The sequence below is a fragment of the Nicotiana sylvestris genome, chromosome 3 (genome assembly GCF_000393655.2).
Source record: "Nicotiana sylvestris chromosome 3, ASM39365v2, whole genome shotgun sequence".
Classification (NCBI taxonomy): Eukaryota; Viridiplantae; Streptophyta; class Magnoliopsida; order Solanales; family Solanaceae; genus Nicotiana; species Nicotiana sylvestris.
Window position 1 is genome coordinate 80227230 of NC_091059.1, and position 18017 is coordinate 80245246.

General features: G+C 37.8%; 1 protein-coding gene across 1 annotated transcript; it reads left to right on the top strand.

The window, feature by feature from the left end:
• The first annotated feature begins 307 nt into the window (after nucleotides 1-307).
• On the top strand, nucleotides 308-2373 carry LOC138887569 (uncharacterized). Its single transcript, XM_070169333.1, has 5 exons — nucleotides 308-929; nucleotides 1198-1345; nucleotides 1434-1610; nucleotides 1673-1744; nucleotides 2133-2373. The coding sequence occupies exons 1-5, from the start codon at nucleotides 308-310 to the stop codon at nucleotides 2371-2373; spliced, it is 1260 nt and encodes a 419-aa protein (XP_070025434.1).
• Nucleotides 2374-18017: the final 15644 nt, after the last annotated feature.

Sequence of the window (18017 nt, forward strand, 5' to 3'; positions counted from 1 at the left end):
ATTGGAGTAATTGATGTAGGTAGAACCTTGTGTGATTTGGGTGCAAGTATCAATCTAATTCCGTTGTCAATGTTCAAATAATTACTTAGGAGCTCCGAAACCCACCACAGTGATCCTATAGTTAGCTGATAGATCGTATGTTTATCTTGAGAGGGTAATTGAGGACGTTTTGCTGCAAATTGGGATGTTTATTTTCCCTAAAGATTTTATCATCCTGGACTACGAGGCTGATGAGTTAGTTCCTATCATCTTGGAATGACCTCACTTGGCCACTGGAGATGCAATTATCAAAGTTCGAGAAGGTAAAATGATCTTGAGGGTGGACAATGAAGAAGTAGTCTTTAATGTTTATCGAGGCATTAAGTTGCCTCGTCATTATGAGGACCCAACCATGATTTCTGTGGTGGAGACAAATGAACCAGCCATAGAACCAAGTGCGTTTAAAGAAGATGCACTAGAAAAGGCATTTATGTTGTTCATTCACTCAGAACATGAAGAAGAGGTTGAGGAGATGTTGCAAATTCTGGATGCATCTTGTGAATACATAAGAGAAGGATCCCAATTTGAGCGTCTAGATAGGCCAATCGGCCCGCCTTCTAAACCCTCAGTTGAGGAGGCCCCAAAACTGGAACTTAAACCTCTACCATCTCATCTTCATTATGCATTTTTGGGAAGTTCCAACACTTTACCTATGATTGTTTCTTTTCATTCTTCTAAATTGCAGGAAGAAAAGCTCTTAAGGGTGCTGAAGGAGCACAAGCATGCCATTAGTTGGACAATGTCTGACATAAAGGGTATTAGCCCTGCATTTTGCATGCACAAAATACTCATGGAGGAGGGACACATGCGTAGCGCAGAACATCAACGCCACCTAAATCCAATCATCAAAGAGGTGGTAAGAAAAGAAGTGATTATGTGGCTCGATGCAGGTATCATATTTTATATCTCCGATAGTAAGTGGGTAAGCCATGTTCAATGTGTACCTAAAAAGGGGGTATGATTGTTGTAGTAAATGAACAAAATGAATTAATCCCAACTAGGACTGTGACATGTTTGCGAATAAGTATAGATTATAGGAAGTTGAAGAATGCTACATAATAAGATTACTTCCCTCTCCCCATCATTGATCAAATGCTTGACAGGTTAGCCGGACAAGAATACTATTATTTCCTTGATGTCTATTCGTGGTATAATCAGATTGTTATTGCCCTAAAGATGAAGAAAAGATAACTTTTACATGCCCTTATGGCACTTATGCATTTAAGGGAATGCTATTCGGATTATGTAATGCACCTGCGACTTTTCAAAGGTGTGTGATGGCTATTTTCACTGATATGGTTGAACGGTTTGTGACGGTCTTTATGGATGATTTTTTTTGTGTTTTTTCCTTCTTTTAATGAATGCTTGACCAATCTTGCTAAAGTGCTTTCTAGGTGCGAAGAGACCAATCTAGTACTGAATTGGGAAAAGCGCCATTTTATGGTACATGAATGTATAGTGCTGGGGCACAAGGTGTCCAAGGATGGACTTGAAGTTGAAAAGGCTAATGTGGAAGCAATTGAAAATTTGATACCACCGATTTCAGTGAAAGAAGTTAGGAGTTTTCTGGGGCATGCAGGTCTTTATCGCCAATTTATATATGATTTCTCATATTTTCCTCTCCTTTGTGCAGGTTGTTAGAGAAGGATGTGTTGTTCCAGTTTGACGATGCTTGTCTGAAAGTATTTGAGGAGTTGAAAAAGAAGTTAGTGAGTGCACTAATCAACTAGAACATGCCATTTAAGCTAATGTATGACGTTAGTGATGGTACAATTGGGGCCGTAATGGGCTAGAGGAGGATAAAAATATTTCGCTCTATTTACTATGCAAGTAAGACTCTCACTCTTGCTCAAATAAATTATACTATGATAGAAAAGGAGTTGCTTGCTGTAGTGTGGGTGTTCGATAATATTTAGGCCTATTTGGTTGGCATCAAAGTCACCACACATAGACCATGCAACCATTTGGTATTTATTTGAATAGAAAGATGCTAAACCAAGGCTAATCCATTGGGTTTTACTCTTGCAGGAATTTGACTTGGAGATCCGAGACTATAAAGGAACATAGAATCAAGTGGCTGATCACTTGTCCAGGTTTGAAACTCGGAATCATGTAACTGAGTGTGATGTCATTAAGGAAACCTTCCTGGATGAGCAATTGTTGACTATTACTGCTGGAGAGGTGCAATGGTATGCATATTTTGTAAACTATCTGGCAAGTGGAGAAATGTTTCTTGATCTTGAACCTTATGCTAAAAAGAAGTTATTGCGATATGTAAGATCATTTATGTGGGATGAGCCATTTCTGATCAATTCTTGTCTCAATCTGTCATGACCCAAATAAGAGGGCCGCAACGGGAACCCGGTACCTTGTCCAACCGAGTACCAATGTAACGTATCTTTTTTATCATACCATCATGGGTAAATGGGCCGGAATGGCTGTCATGATATAACCAGAATAAAACATAAATGAATACTTGACATAGGATAACCCAACATGTAATATAAACTTATATATGTGACATACGATCCTATAAGACCAAAGTGAACACTCAGACACTAGACATAGGCTGACAAGGCCATACAATCTTTCATATACATGACATCGATCTACAAGCCTCTAAGAGAAAATAAACATCATAAAGGTCGGGGCAAGGCCCCGCCATACCAATCAATACATGTACAAATTATACTGACCAAATAGGCAACTCCGGAGCAAGTGGAGTGCACCAACACCTTCCGTTGAGCTGATAGTGTGAGGACTGTTAACCTGTCTATCGAGACCTACAGGCATGAAACGTAGCATCCACAAGCAAAAGGGACGTCAGTACAAATAAAGTACCGAGTATGTATGGCAGGAAAACATAAACAAGAATAATAATGTAAAAAGGGATAGAGGATATACAACCTGTAACATCTGAGTGCCTCTGGGGGCTAATAACATGAAATGCGTGATACATATTTATCCCTAAACTTTTAAAAAGCATATGCCTCTGTAGGAATCATCATCATCATATCGTGTCCGGCCTCAAAGAGGACTCGGTAAAAATGTACCCAGCTATCATAAGGCTCGGTAGAATCATATGCATCCACATATAGCTCGGTAAAACCCAGTTGATCAGTGGTTGCACAATAGGTGTCGTATCCGGCCGACTATAGCACAGCCGGTAGAGTAAAATAGATATATATATATATATATATATATATATATATATATATAATGCATGCTAGACTCATGGAATCAGATTCTAAGCCTTTAGGAGTGACTTAAGGTTGTTGCACCTCCGATTACAATTATGGACATCATTCCATCAATATGAACTTCTATAAGATTCAAGGATCATACATACATGCTTAGAATAACTTTATAAGGAAAGAACAACATGGGAAACCTTAGTTGCTAGGAGTAGATTTGTTATGAAATAGCATATTCATTTCACTTTAGATCATGCCAACAGAAAGAAGGAAGTGCCTTAATATACCTTTGAAATCTTCTATCCAATCGTTAAGCAAGCTCAATATAATATTCTTACGTCTACAATGAGTAAACCGACTTCGTCATCATCATATAAGTGATGTAACTCTCATATTTGGAAACCAATATTCTACAAGAAAATGGACAGCACCTCCCCTGTTTTTACTACATCCCATATGTTACCAAAAGTCACCAAACAGCCTAAACAACAACAATATGATTCACAATAAGCTCTCCGATTAGTTCAACAACCTTTTTGAGTGGCAAGCTCGATATACAATTAACAAAATGTGGTATGAATCCAATTCCTTTTCCATGAATCTTTCTACAACATATACAACACTATACTTATTCTTACCATACCATTTTCAACTTAAAACATCATAAGCATAATCTTCAAATATAGTCCACACGCCTAGCACCTTAACCTTTATCGTCAACATCTTATTTTAATGTTATCTTCTTCAATACACTGAATTAGAACATACATAAGCTTAACAACAGCATCCACAACATAATAAAACTATTTATAATAATTTTCAGCCACAAAAAACCATATATATAGCCTCAACACAGCCCACAAAAAAGATAATGATTCCTTAAGCCATGTCAATTACTATCTCGCGGATTTTCACTCAAACAACTCAACCAACACATGATTGACCTTAAGAACAACCAAGAACAAGATTTACATACCTTATACAGCAGATACAACTTGAAATCTCAAGCTTGTGTATCTCACAACAACCCTCAATCACACCACAACACTATAAGAGTTGTATTCTCTTCTTGAATAAACTTTTGTGTTCAAGCTGGTGTGTAAATACTTGTATTTTGCTAAGAAGGAAATGATTCTTAGATCAAATATAAAGAACAACACGAAATCTAAGGTTACTTACCTTTGAAGAACCCTCCAAAATAGCCACAAGATGAAGAACTACGATCTAGCAAGCACCACGGGATTTCTGGCGTTGGATTCATGTTTTTATCTTAGGTTTTTACCCTAAAATCATGGAGGAACCCTTGGAGAGCATTTAGGAGTGTTGAGAAACTGTTGTGAATGATAATAATGTGTTAAAATGACATAATTGACTTAAATACAAGCTGAAGTTTTAAACCGACTTTGTGGGTCCCATGACTTAAATACAGTCTCACGAAAACGTGAATATCTCTCTACTCTGATGTCGTATAGACAAACGTTTAAATGAGTTAGAAACTAGACTCGTAGATATTCAATTTGGTAGGTAGATCACCCCATAATTCTAAGTATTTTTGGAGAAAAGCTCAACTATATTTGACCTAATTTTCAGCATATTTATGAATGTATCTTATGATGACCTTTGCCAACTTTTTGTTTCATAACTCGCTTGACTTCAAAACCTAGCACACATTTACCATACGAATAAATTAAATCATAACATAACCTCCTTATCATGTTAAAAGCCAAAGTCTCACCCTAAGGTACATGTTATAACATTCCAAACTTGTCGACTTTCGACGAAACCTATTTTCTTCAATTAGTTTTGATTCGAAGTTTTTCAACCCTCTTAGTACTCGTTATTCACGATCATAAATATTTGTAACCTACAAGGTAACATGATTAACTTACTTTATATGCTTCCAAATATAATCTTATTTCTGAGCTTATATCAATTGACTTATGACGTACTCTCACGCACGAAAACATGGGATGTAACATCCTTCCCCCTTTTGAAACATTCGTCCTCGAATATTGATTGATGCACCTATCTGTCTCTTAAGAAATAGCTCTTATGAACACTTTAATATTGTCTTTGCCTTCTAGGGAGTTGTTTGGTTAATAAATCCAAAGGCTACAGTATTCCCCCCTTTAGGCCACTTTCTCACACCACGACTTGTGGTCGAAACTCTTCCAATCTCGTAACTGTTTTTACCTTCTTTCATGCAGCCTGTATGATTCTGACCTTGTATGTGCGCCTATGCGACTCTTCTCTCCTTTTGCCCCCATCTTTTAGCCAATATCCATGCCTCACTTTGTGAACATATATAGTGCTATGACAAGTTGTCCCTCTGGCATCTATAGGTGTACTAAAGTTCTTCGCTCGATACTTTGTCGAACTTACAACTATTGCTATGTCTTGTTTCATAGCCTCAATTATCAATGCTTATGGCTTTACTACAACTAGGTAGGTCATACTATACAATAACTCTTAATTCAATTTATTATTACCGATGTCTGCCACCCAACTCCAGGTTACTATGTCACCGCTTATCCTATATGTACAAATCTAAGACGTTTAATGCTTCCTTATTACTGTTCATCTAAAGAATGGAATCATAATCTCCTCTCATACTTTGGAATTTTTATCCATCTATTTTTGATTCACCTTAATGTTGATCTATAATCCACTACTAATAACTTGGAACCTCTTATGTAATACAATGTCATAAGGGCTAACGTCTCATCGGGGAGTATCTAAAGTAGTTTTCCTGATCCACCTAGGGACAATACTATACTTCAATAACCGTATTTCATAGCATCCCGATGTGATTCATCTTATGGGGTATTCTAGTCTCGTGCAATTCATGAAATCCCTTTCTCGTTAAATCATTACTCAATTAAAGGCCTAAAGGTCATCCACTTATCTATCACAATTACACCATTGTTCTACTACTAGGGCAGCATTTCATCTCTTCTAATTTCTCCTAGCCTTAGACTCCTCTGAGTTCATTCAGGATGTACCGAGCTCTCCATTACTTACGAAAACCATCAACTCTCTTGTTTTGATGGGCTTAATCCCAAAGCCTTACCTATTCTTGTCAGCATCTCACTCACCTTTTCTTATCCTTACTCCTATCTACCTAATTTCTTGTCGTTATATGATACTTTATCTTGCGACCTACACATATCTATTTATATTACTCACAACCTTCCTTTAACTTGCTAGCACCATAGATTTCACTTCATGCCTTCTCAGTTTTCTTTAAATGCAAGTAATTACTTTTCGTGGTTGTTCTGCCACTTGTTGTATGAATACTTGGCTTATCTTATTGCTCATGAATACATAAATTTCCTATAACTCATATGATTTCAAATATCACTTTTGGTTTTTTTTCGTCTTGTTCATTAGTCACGATAGGTTCCACTTTCTTATGGAGTGTATACATTGTTGTAGTGAGACTGTTGTTACAAGATCATTTTTTCTTCAGGTCGATATGCTTTGATTGAAACCTTCTTCTTTATTTCCATAGCTAGCCTTTCATTATAGTACTTAGGGGAGATCCTCTGACTCTTGTAATGCTGTGAGCTTATTATATCATATAGCCGAAGGAATTTTTTATGTTCTTACTCACCTATAATTATCCTTAGTTACCTACCTCCATGCCCTTGTGCTTGTAGGGTTGCTTCGGAACTAAAATTTTGAGTATCTCCCTGGTGGCACTTTCTTTTATCTCTATAACACTTATACGGTACCTTTAACTACCCAAATCCTATCTGAATATTTCTCAAGGATCACAATGTCATTATATCTACGAGGCTGAATTCACTATATTGGAGTTCACAACGTTTACCTTGCACAATCTACATGATTTGTATGTATCCTCTTGTCTAGACATAACTAGGCTCTTCCTGAATCAACTACTAACTACTCATTAGTCCATTCTCATATTTATACTTCGCGTAATCTCTCTTGGCATATGTCCTTTTTTTAACTTACCTCTTGCACTGGCTCCTAATTTATCAAATGTCTATTCGCACTTATTTATCAACAATATCCTGGCTAAGAACTCTTACTGCCTCTCCCCGGTGTCGTGCTTGCACAACTTTCTAGAGTCGCGTCATATTGGTAGAATCTGAATAAAGACAATCTCATTCATTTCACCTTTCTACCACATTCTTCCTTTACTATTCAATAGTTACCTAAACCAATAACTCCCTTAATACCATATCACACCGTCTTCCCCCCTTTAGGAGAGTACTAAGATTTAGTGCTACGAAGATCTACCTATAGATGTTTTACCTCTTCATCTTTGGCGTCTTTTCACATCATCAATGACCCTTACTTGCCTTATGGTAACCTTTTTGTACTAGGGATAACTAAATTTCTTACGTACGAAGGTGACACCTAGTGTAACTGACACATTTAGTCCCTTAAGATTAACTCTGCTCAGAGTGTTTGCTTTGGGGAAGCGTCTTCCTAAATGACCTTTAAAGGTTATTCTTTTGTTGTCTATTCTATTATTGCTAGAATGCAATCTCTTAAATTTTCACGATGTCGACTATTATCAAATCTTTTGATCCCAAATTCATGTTCAATATATCTTGTTCACTAGACCATGTTGATTTCTATTACTCAGGGGGTTTAATGTTTCCTTTCGGTAATCACATTCGAGTCACCAACTCATTTCTCGAAGTGAAGGTATGACTTTATGTCCTATGCTGTTTTATTTTTCTCAAGGCCTGTCACCTCTTGTCTTTTTCTTCGTTTGACGATAGACTCTGTCATGTCATATTTTGATTTACTGTTATCGCATATTTATCACATCTTACTCATAATACTTCATTTACTCTCTTCTTATTCTCCAGCTAATATTTTTGTCTATCACTTTATTCTAAAAAATTCAACAAAACGTTCTTTCACTTTTAGCTCCCCTTGATCTCACTAGCTCTTCAAGATGCCTAAAATACTCTCTCCTTCTTCTTCTTTTTACCAGGGATGGGAATCATACTAAGTTAAATATTTATCCTTTCTAGGATTCCAGTGCCAATCTTGTTAATTTTTCCAGACATTCTATTATCCTATCTAAATGTACTATTCTAGATTGCACCATCGGGGTGTCTCAAAAGGACAAATATTACCACATTTGCAATATCCTTCGGAAATGTTAGCTAATGATAATAATCCATCTACCATTTTGGGTTACTCTAACCCAACTAGATCTTGCTATCCCTTTCTTCTCTTAAACTATATCTGTTAATTCCATAGGGCATAACTAAGATGGGTGTAGCCAATTGTACATACCGCTGTTACTGTTCAAGGTAACTCAAAATGCTTATATTTCTCTGTCTGAATTGCAAATATTGATAATCTTCATTAACTGGGTACCTCATACTCTTTTTCAAGTTGCTTCTTTTACTTATTGAAAGATGTATCCACCTCCTAATTCTCTACCATATGGGTGGATAGATATTCATGCCTTGGGGCTCCTTATCAAGAAGCTTACACATCTTAGTGCACACATGATCTGCTGAAGACCTAACATTTACGCATCATAAACATGAAGCAAAATCGAGTTCCTCCGATCAACTCTTGCACAACCACATTCACTCTCTTACCAACTATTTTTGTGGATGTAGGTATCATTGTATTATGAATAAAATAGAATTTTAGGAGTTTGAATTCTTACAACTGAGCTCTACCACATGATCTAGAGTAAGAAGAAAGAGTGACAGACCTAAATGCCACGTAGCATCCTGCTTATACGTGTGGTGCACAACACACCCATAAACAAGACTTTGGTAGACACGGCTTGTAGATTCCCTAGGAAAGAACTGCTCTGATACCACTTTTGTCACGACCGAAATTAGAGGACCTCAACGGGCACTCGGTACTTACCCAACAGAGTACCAACGTAACGTATCTTTCTTATCATACCATCATGGGTAAATGGGCCGGAAGGGCCGTCATGATATAACCAAAATAAAACATAAGGGAATACTTTACATAGGATGACCCAATATGTAATATAAACTTATATATACAACATATGATCCTATAAGACCAAAGTGAACACTCGGATACTAAACATAGGCCGACAAGGCCATACAATCTTTCATATACATGACATCTGCCTACAAGCCTCTAAGAGTACATACACATCATAAATGTTGGGGCAAGGCCCCGCCATACCAATCAATATATTTACAAATCATACTGACCATATAGGCAACTCCGGAGCAAGTGGAGTGCACCAACACCTTCCGCTGAGCTGATAGTAGGAGGACTATCAACCTGTCTATTGGGACCTGCAGGCATGAAACGCAGCATCCCCAAGCAAAAGGGACGTCAGTACGAATAAAGTACCGAGTATGTATGGCAGGAAAACATAAATAAGAATAATAATGTAAAAAGGGATAGAGGATATACAACCTGTAACATCTGAGTGCCTCTGGGGCTAATGATATGAAATGCATGATACGTATATATACATAAACTTTTAAAAAGCATACGCCTCTGTAGGCATCATCATCATCATATCGTACTCGGCCTAAAAGAGGACTCGATAAATATGTACCCGGCCATCATAAGGCTAGGTAGAATAGTACCCGGCCACGTGGATCTCGGTAAAACCCAACTGATCAGTGAAGTGGTTGCACAATAGGTGTCGTACCTAGCCGACTATAGCGCGGCTCGGTAGAGTAAAATAGATACATATATATAATGCATTCTAGACTCATGGAATCACGTTCTAAACCTTTCGGACTGACATAAGGTCGTTGCACCTCTGATAACATTATGGACATCATACCATCAGTATAAACTTCTATAGGATTCAAGGATCATGCATACTTGCTTAGAACAACTTTATAAAAAAAGAACAACATGGGCAACCTTAGTTTCTAGGAGTAGATCCGTTATGAAATAGCATATTCATTTCACTTTAGATCATGCCAAAAGAAAGAAAGAATTGCCTTAACATACCTTTGAAATCTTCTATCCAATCATCAAGCAAGCTCAATATGATATTCTTACGTCTACAATGAATAAACCGATTTCGTCATCATCATATAAGTGTTGTAACTCTCATATTTGGAAACCAATATTCTACAAGAAAACGGATAGTACCTCCCCTGTTTGTCTATATCCCATATGTTACCAAAAGTCACCAAATAGCCCAAACAACAACAATATAATTCACAATAAGCTCTCTGTTTATTTCAACAACCATTTTGAGCGGCAAGATCGATTTACCATTAACAAAATATGGTTTGAATCCAATTCCTTTTTCGAATCTGTCTACAACATATATAACATCATACTTATGCTTACCATACAATTTTCAACCCAAAACATCATAAGCATAATCTTCAAATATAGTCCACACGCCTAGCACCATAACCTTTATCAACAACATCTTATTTTTCATGTTACCTTCTACAATCTAATGAATTAACACATAAATAAGCTTAACAATAGCATCCAAAACACAATAAAGCTATTTATAACAATTTCCAGCCAAAACAAACCATATATATAGCCTCAACACAACCCACAAAAAAAGATAACAATTCTTTAAGCCATGTCAATTACTATCTTGCAGATTTTCACTCAAACAACTCAACCAACACATGATTGACCTTAAGCACAACCAAGAACATGATTTACATACCTTAGGCAGTAGACACAACTTGAAATCCCCGACTGTTGTAGCTCTGAACAACCCTCAATCACACCACAACACTATAAGAGTTTAATTCTTTTCTTGAATAAACCTTTTTGTTCAAGTTGGTATGTAAACACTTGTATTTCTCCTTGAAACTCTAATATATATGAAGAAAGGACTGATTCTTAGATTAAACATAAATAACAACACAAAATCTGAGGTTACTTACCTTTGAAGAACCCTTCAAAACAGCCACAAGATGAAGAACTACGATCTAGCAAGCACCACGGGATTTCTTGCATTGGATTCATGTTTTTATCTTAGGTTCTTACCCTAGAATCATGGATTAACCCTTGGAGAAAATTTTAGGAGGGTTTAGAAACTGTTGTGAAAGATAAAAATGAGTTAAACGACATATAATTGACTTAAATTCCAGCTGAAGTTTTAAACCGACTTTGTGAATCCCATGGGTGATGCTTGCGCAATCTCGCGAAAACGTGAATATCTCTCTACTCCGATGTCGTATACACAAACGGTTCAATGAATTAGAAACTAGACTTGTAGATCTTCAATTTTGTAGTTAGATCACCCTATTATTCCAAGTATATTTGGAGAAAAGCTCAGCTATATTTAACCTTATTTTCACCACATTTATGAATGTAACTTGTGATGACCTTTGCCAACTTTTGTTCCACAACTCGTTTGACTTCAAAACCTAGCACACATTTACCATATGACAAAATTAACTCATAATATAAATTCCTTATCATGTTAAGAGCCATAGTCTCACCATAAGGTACATGTTATAACATTCCAAACTTGTCGACTTTCGACGAAATTTATTTTCTTCAATTAATTTAGTTTCTAAGCTTTTCCAAACCTCTCGGTACTCGTTATTCATGATCTTAAACATTTGTAACCTGTAAGGTAACATGATTAACTTACTTTATATGCTTATAAATATAATCTTATTTTTGAGCTTATATCAATTGATTTACGACATACTCTCACGCACAAAAACAAGGGGTGTAACACGATCAGTTAATGAGAAGATGTGTGCCCGAATCTGAAATAAATTTTGTCTTATGTGACTGCCATGTGTCACCTTATGGTGGTCACTATGTGGGTGACAAAATGGTAGAAAAGGTGTGGCAATCGGGTTCCTATTGGCCTAGGTTGTTAAAATATGCACATGAGTTCGTAAGGAGGTGTGACAGGTACTAGAGAACAAGAACAATTATGAAAAGGCATGAGATGCCATTGCATGGTATTATGGAGGTTGAAATTTTTGATGTGTGAGGAATTGATTTTATGGGTCAGCTTCCCTCGTCCAATGGGTGTAAGTACATTTTGGTAGCTATTGACTATGTGTCAAATTGAGTGGAGGCCATTGCTCTTCCAACCAATGATACCAGGGTAGTGGTCAAATTTTTGAAAAAGCATATATTTACAAGGTTCGGCATTCCAAGATTGATGATAAGTGATGGGGGCACTCATTTCTGTAACAAGCTATTGGATAATGTATAAGCGAAATACGGGGTCAAACATAAGGTTGAGACCACTTACCATCCTCAAACTAGTGGACAAGTTGAAGTGTCAAATAGAGAGATAAAGCATATTCTGGAGAAGACGGTTAGTGCAAGTAGGAAAGATTGGGCTGCAAATCTTGATGATGCTCTATGGGCATACCGGACCGCCTATAAAACTCATATTAGAACCTCCCCTTACAAGCTGGTTTATGGGAAGGCATGCCACTTACTGGTGGAACTTGAGCACAAGGCCTATTGGGCGATAAAGAAGCTGAACTTTGATGCAGAATTAGCAGGTAAAAATAGTTCATGCAATTGAACGAGCTTGATGAGTTTTTCTTGAACGTGTATGAGAATGCTAAGTTATATAAAGAAAAGACCAAGAGCTGGCATGATAAGCATATCCACCATCGCAAGTTCGAACCGAGCCAATTGGTTCTCTTGTTCAATTTGTGGTTGAGATTCCATCCGGGGAAGCTCAAATCTAGATAGCCAGGCCCGTTTGAGGTAGTGAGAGTCACTCCACATGGTGCAATTGAGATGCGCATCTTAAGTGGAGAGAGAACGTTCTTAGTGAACGGACAGAGAGTAAAGCACTAGTATATAGGTGACTTTGATCGTCAAAAGTCCAAGGTGTTACTTGCTAATAAGTAGACGAGATTCTGTGTTGTGCTGCAATGTTAAATTAGGCACTTGTTGGCAGGAAAGCCAGCTTTACTACTTTCTTTTATTTTTGTTTATTTAATTTTTCTATTATTGTTGTAGTGTTGTTTTTATTTTGTAGGATTATAAGCATAGGAAGCAAATCTGTTGGAAGAGTGCAAAAACGAGCTAGATGGTGAGGACTAAGTGGGGGATACCCACACAAAAGACCACGCTTGGGGGAAGTCTGAGTACCCCGTGGATCGTTATTGCTTCAGCCTTTGGCCTTTCAGGGAGTTTCTTGTCCACCTTTGTTATTGTTTTGCTTTATTTGTGCATTGGAGACACTGCACTCCTTTAAGTGGGGGATGGGAGAATTTTTCTAGATAATTAGTAGTAGTGCGTTAGAAAAATATTAACTTCTTATTTTTGTTTTCATAGTTGTTTAGTATTTTAGTAGCTCCTAAGAAAAATAAAAAAAAAGTAGAAAAATTGGACTTTTTCCGACAATGGATCTCCTAGACAGTTTTCTTGAGGGATTAAAGTCAAAAGAAAAAAAGACAAAAAGATTTTCTTTTGTTAGGTAGTGTAATAATTCTCCTTGGTTTTTCTTTGTGCCGTGATTCTTTTCCAAGGGTTTTTATTGAACCGGGTGTAGTTAGTTTTATTTTTTTAGGAATAGGAAAATTTGTGCTATGAATTGAATTGAAGCAATATCTCTTGACTTTGTTATGCCTTGAGAATAGTGAGCACTTTGGTTGCGACGCTTAGGCTCAGTCTTTGAATCTTGAATAAGTACCTTAAATTGTATGATCTTAGCTTTGCTTAACTGCTTTGACCGGAGTGTCTTGATGAATCCAATCTTGAGTGAGTTTTGTGCCATGTGTGTGTGAGGTTTTTGTGTTATTCTGTGCATTACAGTTGATGTCTAGAACTTTTCCCGTGTGTTTGCAAAGCAAAATAGTAGTTTTGTTCAGTCTTGGAAGTGATATAGGCAATTTTTTGTTGAACCAGTTATATGTTTTACCCGCCTAATTGTTATGTATTGTAGTTAAACCTTTTGGCCTGTAACCATGTTTCTTTGGAAACCACATTACAAGTTTTACCCATTTGTTTAAATTAATCATCTATTTGAACCTTTGTACCACTCATGAGCACTTGAATTGTAATGAACTTTGTAAAGGTTAAAGTGTGGGGTGGTTGGTTGGGCTTTGGAGTGGAACTAATAAAATAAGGAGAAATGTGCACTTTTATTAAAAAGTAAGAGCCACTTGAATTGAAAAAGAAAGAAAAAAATAGTTGTATTATTGTAAAAAATATTCCTTGATAGCGGTAACTCTTGATGTAATTGTGCTTAATGAAGTATGGAGTTAATATACATTGATGTGAAGGTGGAGTTATGTTTGACACAAGTATGGGGTTCTAAAAGGTAAAGTGTATTTATTAAAGTTCTTAGGGAGGTGTAGTAACTCTTATATCCAAATGTATCGTACCCGTCCCACAACCTACATTACAACCAATTAAAGTGCTACTTGATCCTAGACTGAATGAGCTCGACTACTAGAGTAGTATACTACAAGCAAGCTATGGTGCATCTTTTGTGGCCTATGAATGTTGTTTCTGAGAGTGAGTGAATTATTTCTATCTTGAGTTCCTAATTGTTCTTAAATTTTATTGTGTGTGGAACTACTCTCTTTTGTTTTCTAAGGGCACTTGATTCATGAAGGAAAGGTAATATCATTGACCTCTATGTAAGAGTAAGTGGGTGAGTTGTGAATAATGCGTGGTAATTGTGAATCAAATCTTGAGGTTAAGATGTTACACTCTTGTTCTTAGTCTATTTTAAATATTCTTGGTGTGATCAGTCAGGCGAATTGTTTAAAAGGTCGTGCCTATATAAAGTTTAGTTTGATTGCTTGAGGACGAGCAATGGTTCAAGTGTGGGTTATTGATGGCAGGCTATAATCCCGTATTTTAGTCGCTTATTACACTCTAATTTACTACGCTTTAATTAAGTTTGAGCTTTAATCGCTAGTATTTTGCACTAATTGCGTGTTTTATGTCTTGTAGGAGTGAGTCCGAGCTATGTAGATATTATGGAACGAATTCGAGCTATTTGGAGCTTTGAAGTCTGAGTAAAAGCCCAAGGGATTAAGACGGGATCACGTTTAGGGGTCGAGAACCACATATGGACTTCAAAAACGAAGCAAAAAGGCAGACACTAAAAAAAACCTACAATCGCGGCGCATGGGGTGGCACATAGCGTCGTGGATGCCCATTTTGCTGCAACCTCGAAATTGCACACTCCTTGATAAAATCCACTACCACACCACGGGGCGCGTCGCCCAATGCGGCGCGCATGTGCACCTTTTACACAATAACAATCCAATTTAGGCTAGAAGAAGATTGTTTCATTTGGGCCCGATACTACCTGGTATAAATACATGTAATAACGTTACTTTTAGGGCTTTTGACATACTTTCGACCTAAGGAGAGCAAGGAGCCGCTGTAGAGGCCGGAATTCATGAGATTCCATCTCTCTTCCATCAAACTTAGTAATCTTTACTTTTTCTTGATGATTTGTTGTTTTGCTACCATGTCTATGTGGAGCTAAACTTCACATTTTGGGGTTGTGGTTGTCATAAATATTGAAGTTTATTAATTATATTACCGTTAATTCGAGTTATCATCTTTGGTTATGTCTCTAATTCTGTGCATAATTGCTTACTTGTTTGGCCAGCAGTTGAGTTCTATTTACTATCTATGCTATGCTTGGAAAAGTCGTGTTTAGATTAGAGTTAAATTAGAAAGAGCTTGTTTCTAAACCCGTGGCTCGGGGAAAGATTTTGCTGTTAGGAAAGGAATATACTTAACAGTCTTGCTTAGCTAAAAATCGCATTATATTCATTGATGGTAGACTCAATACCATAGGAATATAAAATTGATATATTGTGTACAGGCGAGTAGTGTTATGGGAACATGCTATTCATATAAACGATCTGGTTAATTAGCAACTACAGATAATCTGGATTAACGAGTGTGATTATTGAACTTAATAGGATTGATGAACCAACCACAACCCTAGAATTGTCATCTCCTCTGAATTAAAATTCTTATCATACCCATTTGCGTTCTTGATAAATTAGTTGTTAGCCATAGTAGATTAATAGAAAAATAACACTCTTGATTATCTTGGACAATTAATTGATATTAGTTTGCTTAGTTAAAGATTGATCTAACTCTTTGTGGGTTTGACATCTGACTTTCGAGTCATTTTATTACTTGAGAGCCACGTATACTTGTGTGTACTTGGGGAACCAACACCAATCCTCTCCTCAAGTTGGACCTCTTTAGCCTTAACTATTGACCGAGCATTGCCCCGCTCTGAACGGAGAGTCCTATTCGCCAGCTCGAGAATGTCAATCTTTCTTCGAGAATCCATTCGGTAAGACTCTACCTGCTTGAGCATGTCGCTTCTTGATTACCTTCCCCCAGAGAGCATCCACTTGAAACTGACACACGTACAACTGGCCTTGCAGCTGGTCCATGTGATTATGGAAGTTGCTGCATTTGGCTTCCATGCCCTCACTTAGATCAAGCTCCTCCTCTTTTCTCCTAAGAGCCCTCTAGAAGATGTTGAGCCTCTCGACGGCCGCCATCAACTCCTCATTTTTTTTTCTTTAGCTCTTCTCCGCCACCTAGCGATGTCGCCTCCGAGCTTTCCGGTACTCTCCATGGTACTCTACATACTTAACCTTTAACTTCACATAAATTTCTTTACGTCTCTTCTCCCTCCGGGCACTCTCAATTTCTAGAATGACCATCTGCGAATCAAAAAAAAAAGAAGCAAAAGTTATAACTTAGAAACGAGTTAAGACAAAGGGAAAGGAACAAACAACAACCATACTTATCCTGAGAGCAAGACAGACAATGTTCTTTGGTAGGGTACTACCATTTATCTCCTTAACGGTCATACCCTCTGCGTCAGAACAATGAGGACCGAGAATGAGGACCACCTCTTCGGTGTTTCTTAGCAAATCACGATCCATTGGGATTGTGATGGCCCTTGAGCCTCCCTCCATCCTTACCTCGATCTGAATGTGTCCCTCAACAATCATACTTAGGTCGGAGGTTCCATGTTGGAACCTGACTCATCGCCATCAATGATGATGTCCTTTCCTCGGTCCTCTTCGGGCGCAGAAACATCCGTTTTTGGACTAAAAGATGAAGCATCCTTTCGCCCCGCAGACACGGAGCCATCACCAAGCATCCTTCCAAGACTATCTCCCCCTTAGGACGTAAAGGTACGCCCTCGTTAGCCTCTTCCAGTTTTGGGGCCTCGAAGGTTTCCCCAATATCGTCTCCAATATGTATCATCATCCACTCCCAAAGCGTGAATTCACCTTCTACTGAGTCGACGACCAAGGGAACTCCCCCCCTCCCCCGTGGCGTCCACAACCTTTTTCTTGCGGGGCCTTAGATCCCAAATATAGGGAGAGACTTCATTATCCTCATTGATGAGTGGAAACGTTTGAGGAGCATGCACATCAGTTGGGATGGGGGTAAAGGCAGAAAGCACATTAGTCGAGATAGGGGTAGAGACAGAAGGTGTGGTGCCCCTTCTCCTCCTAAACATTAGCATGGGTGCCCTATTCCTTCTTGAAATCCCCCTGGATGAACCTAAATAAGAAAAAATATAGGGGGTTATAATGACACAAGCCAATACAAAATATGATCACGGCCAGAAGAGAAAATTACCCGTCGAGGGGAGGGCCAGTCTGATCTTCTGAAAGAAGCTCTGCTAGTCAACAATCCCTACGGTGTGGGGGAGAACCTGTTTGACCCAGTCAGTGATATGTATTGCCAGAGGAGGACGACTAGTGGCTGCAAGGAGAGAAAAATTATTCGGCTAATTTGAGAAGATCAAATTGCTTCAAATGGTGAAAAAATCCAACACTTACGTATATG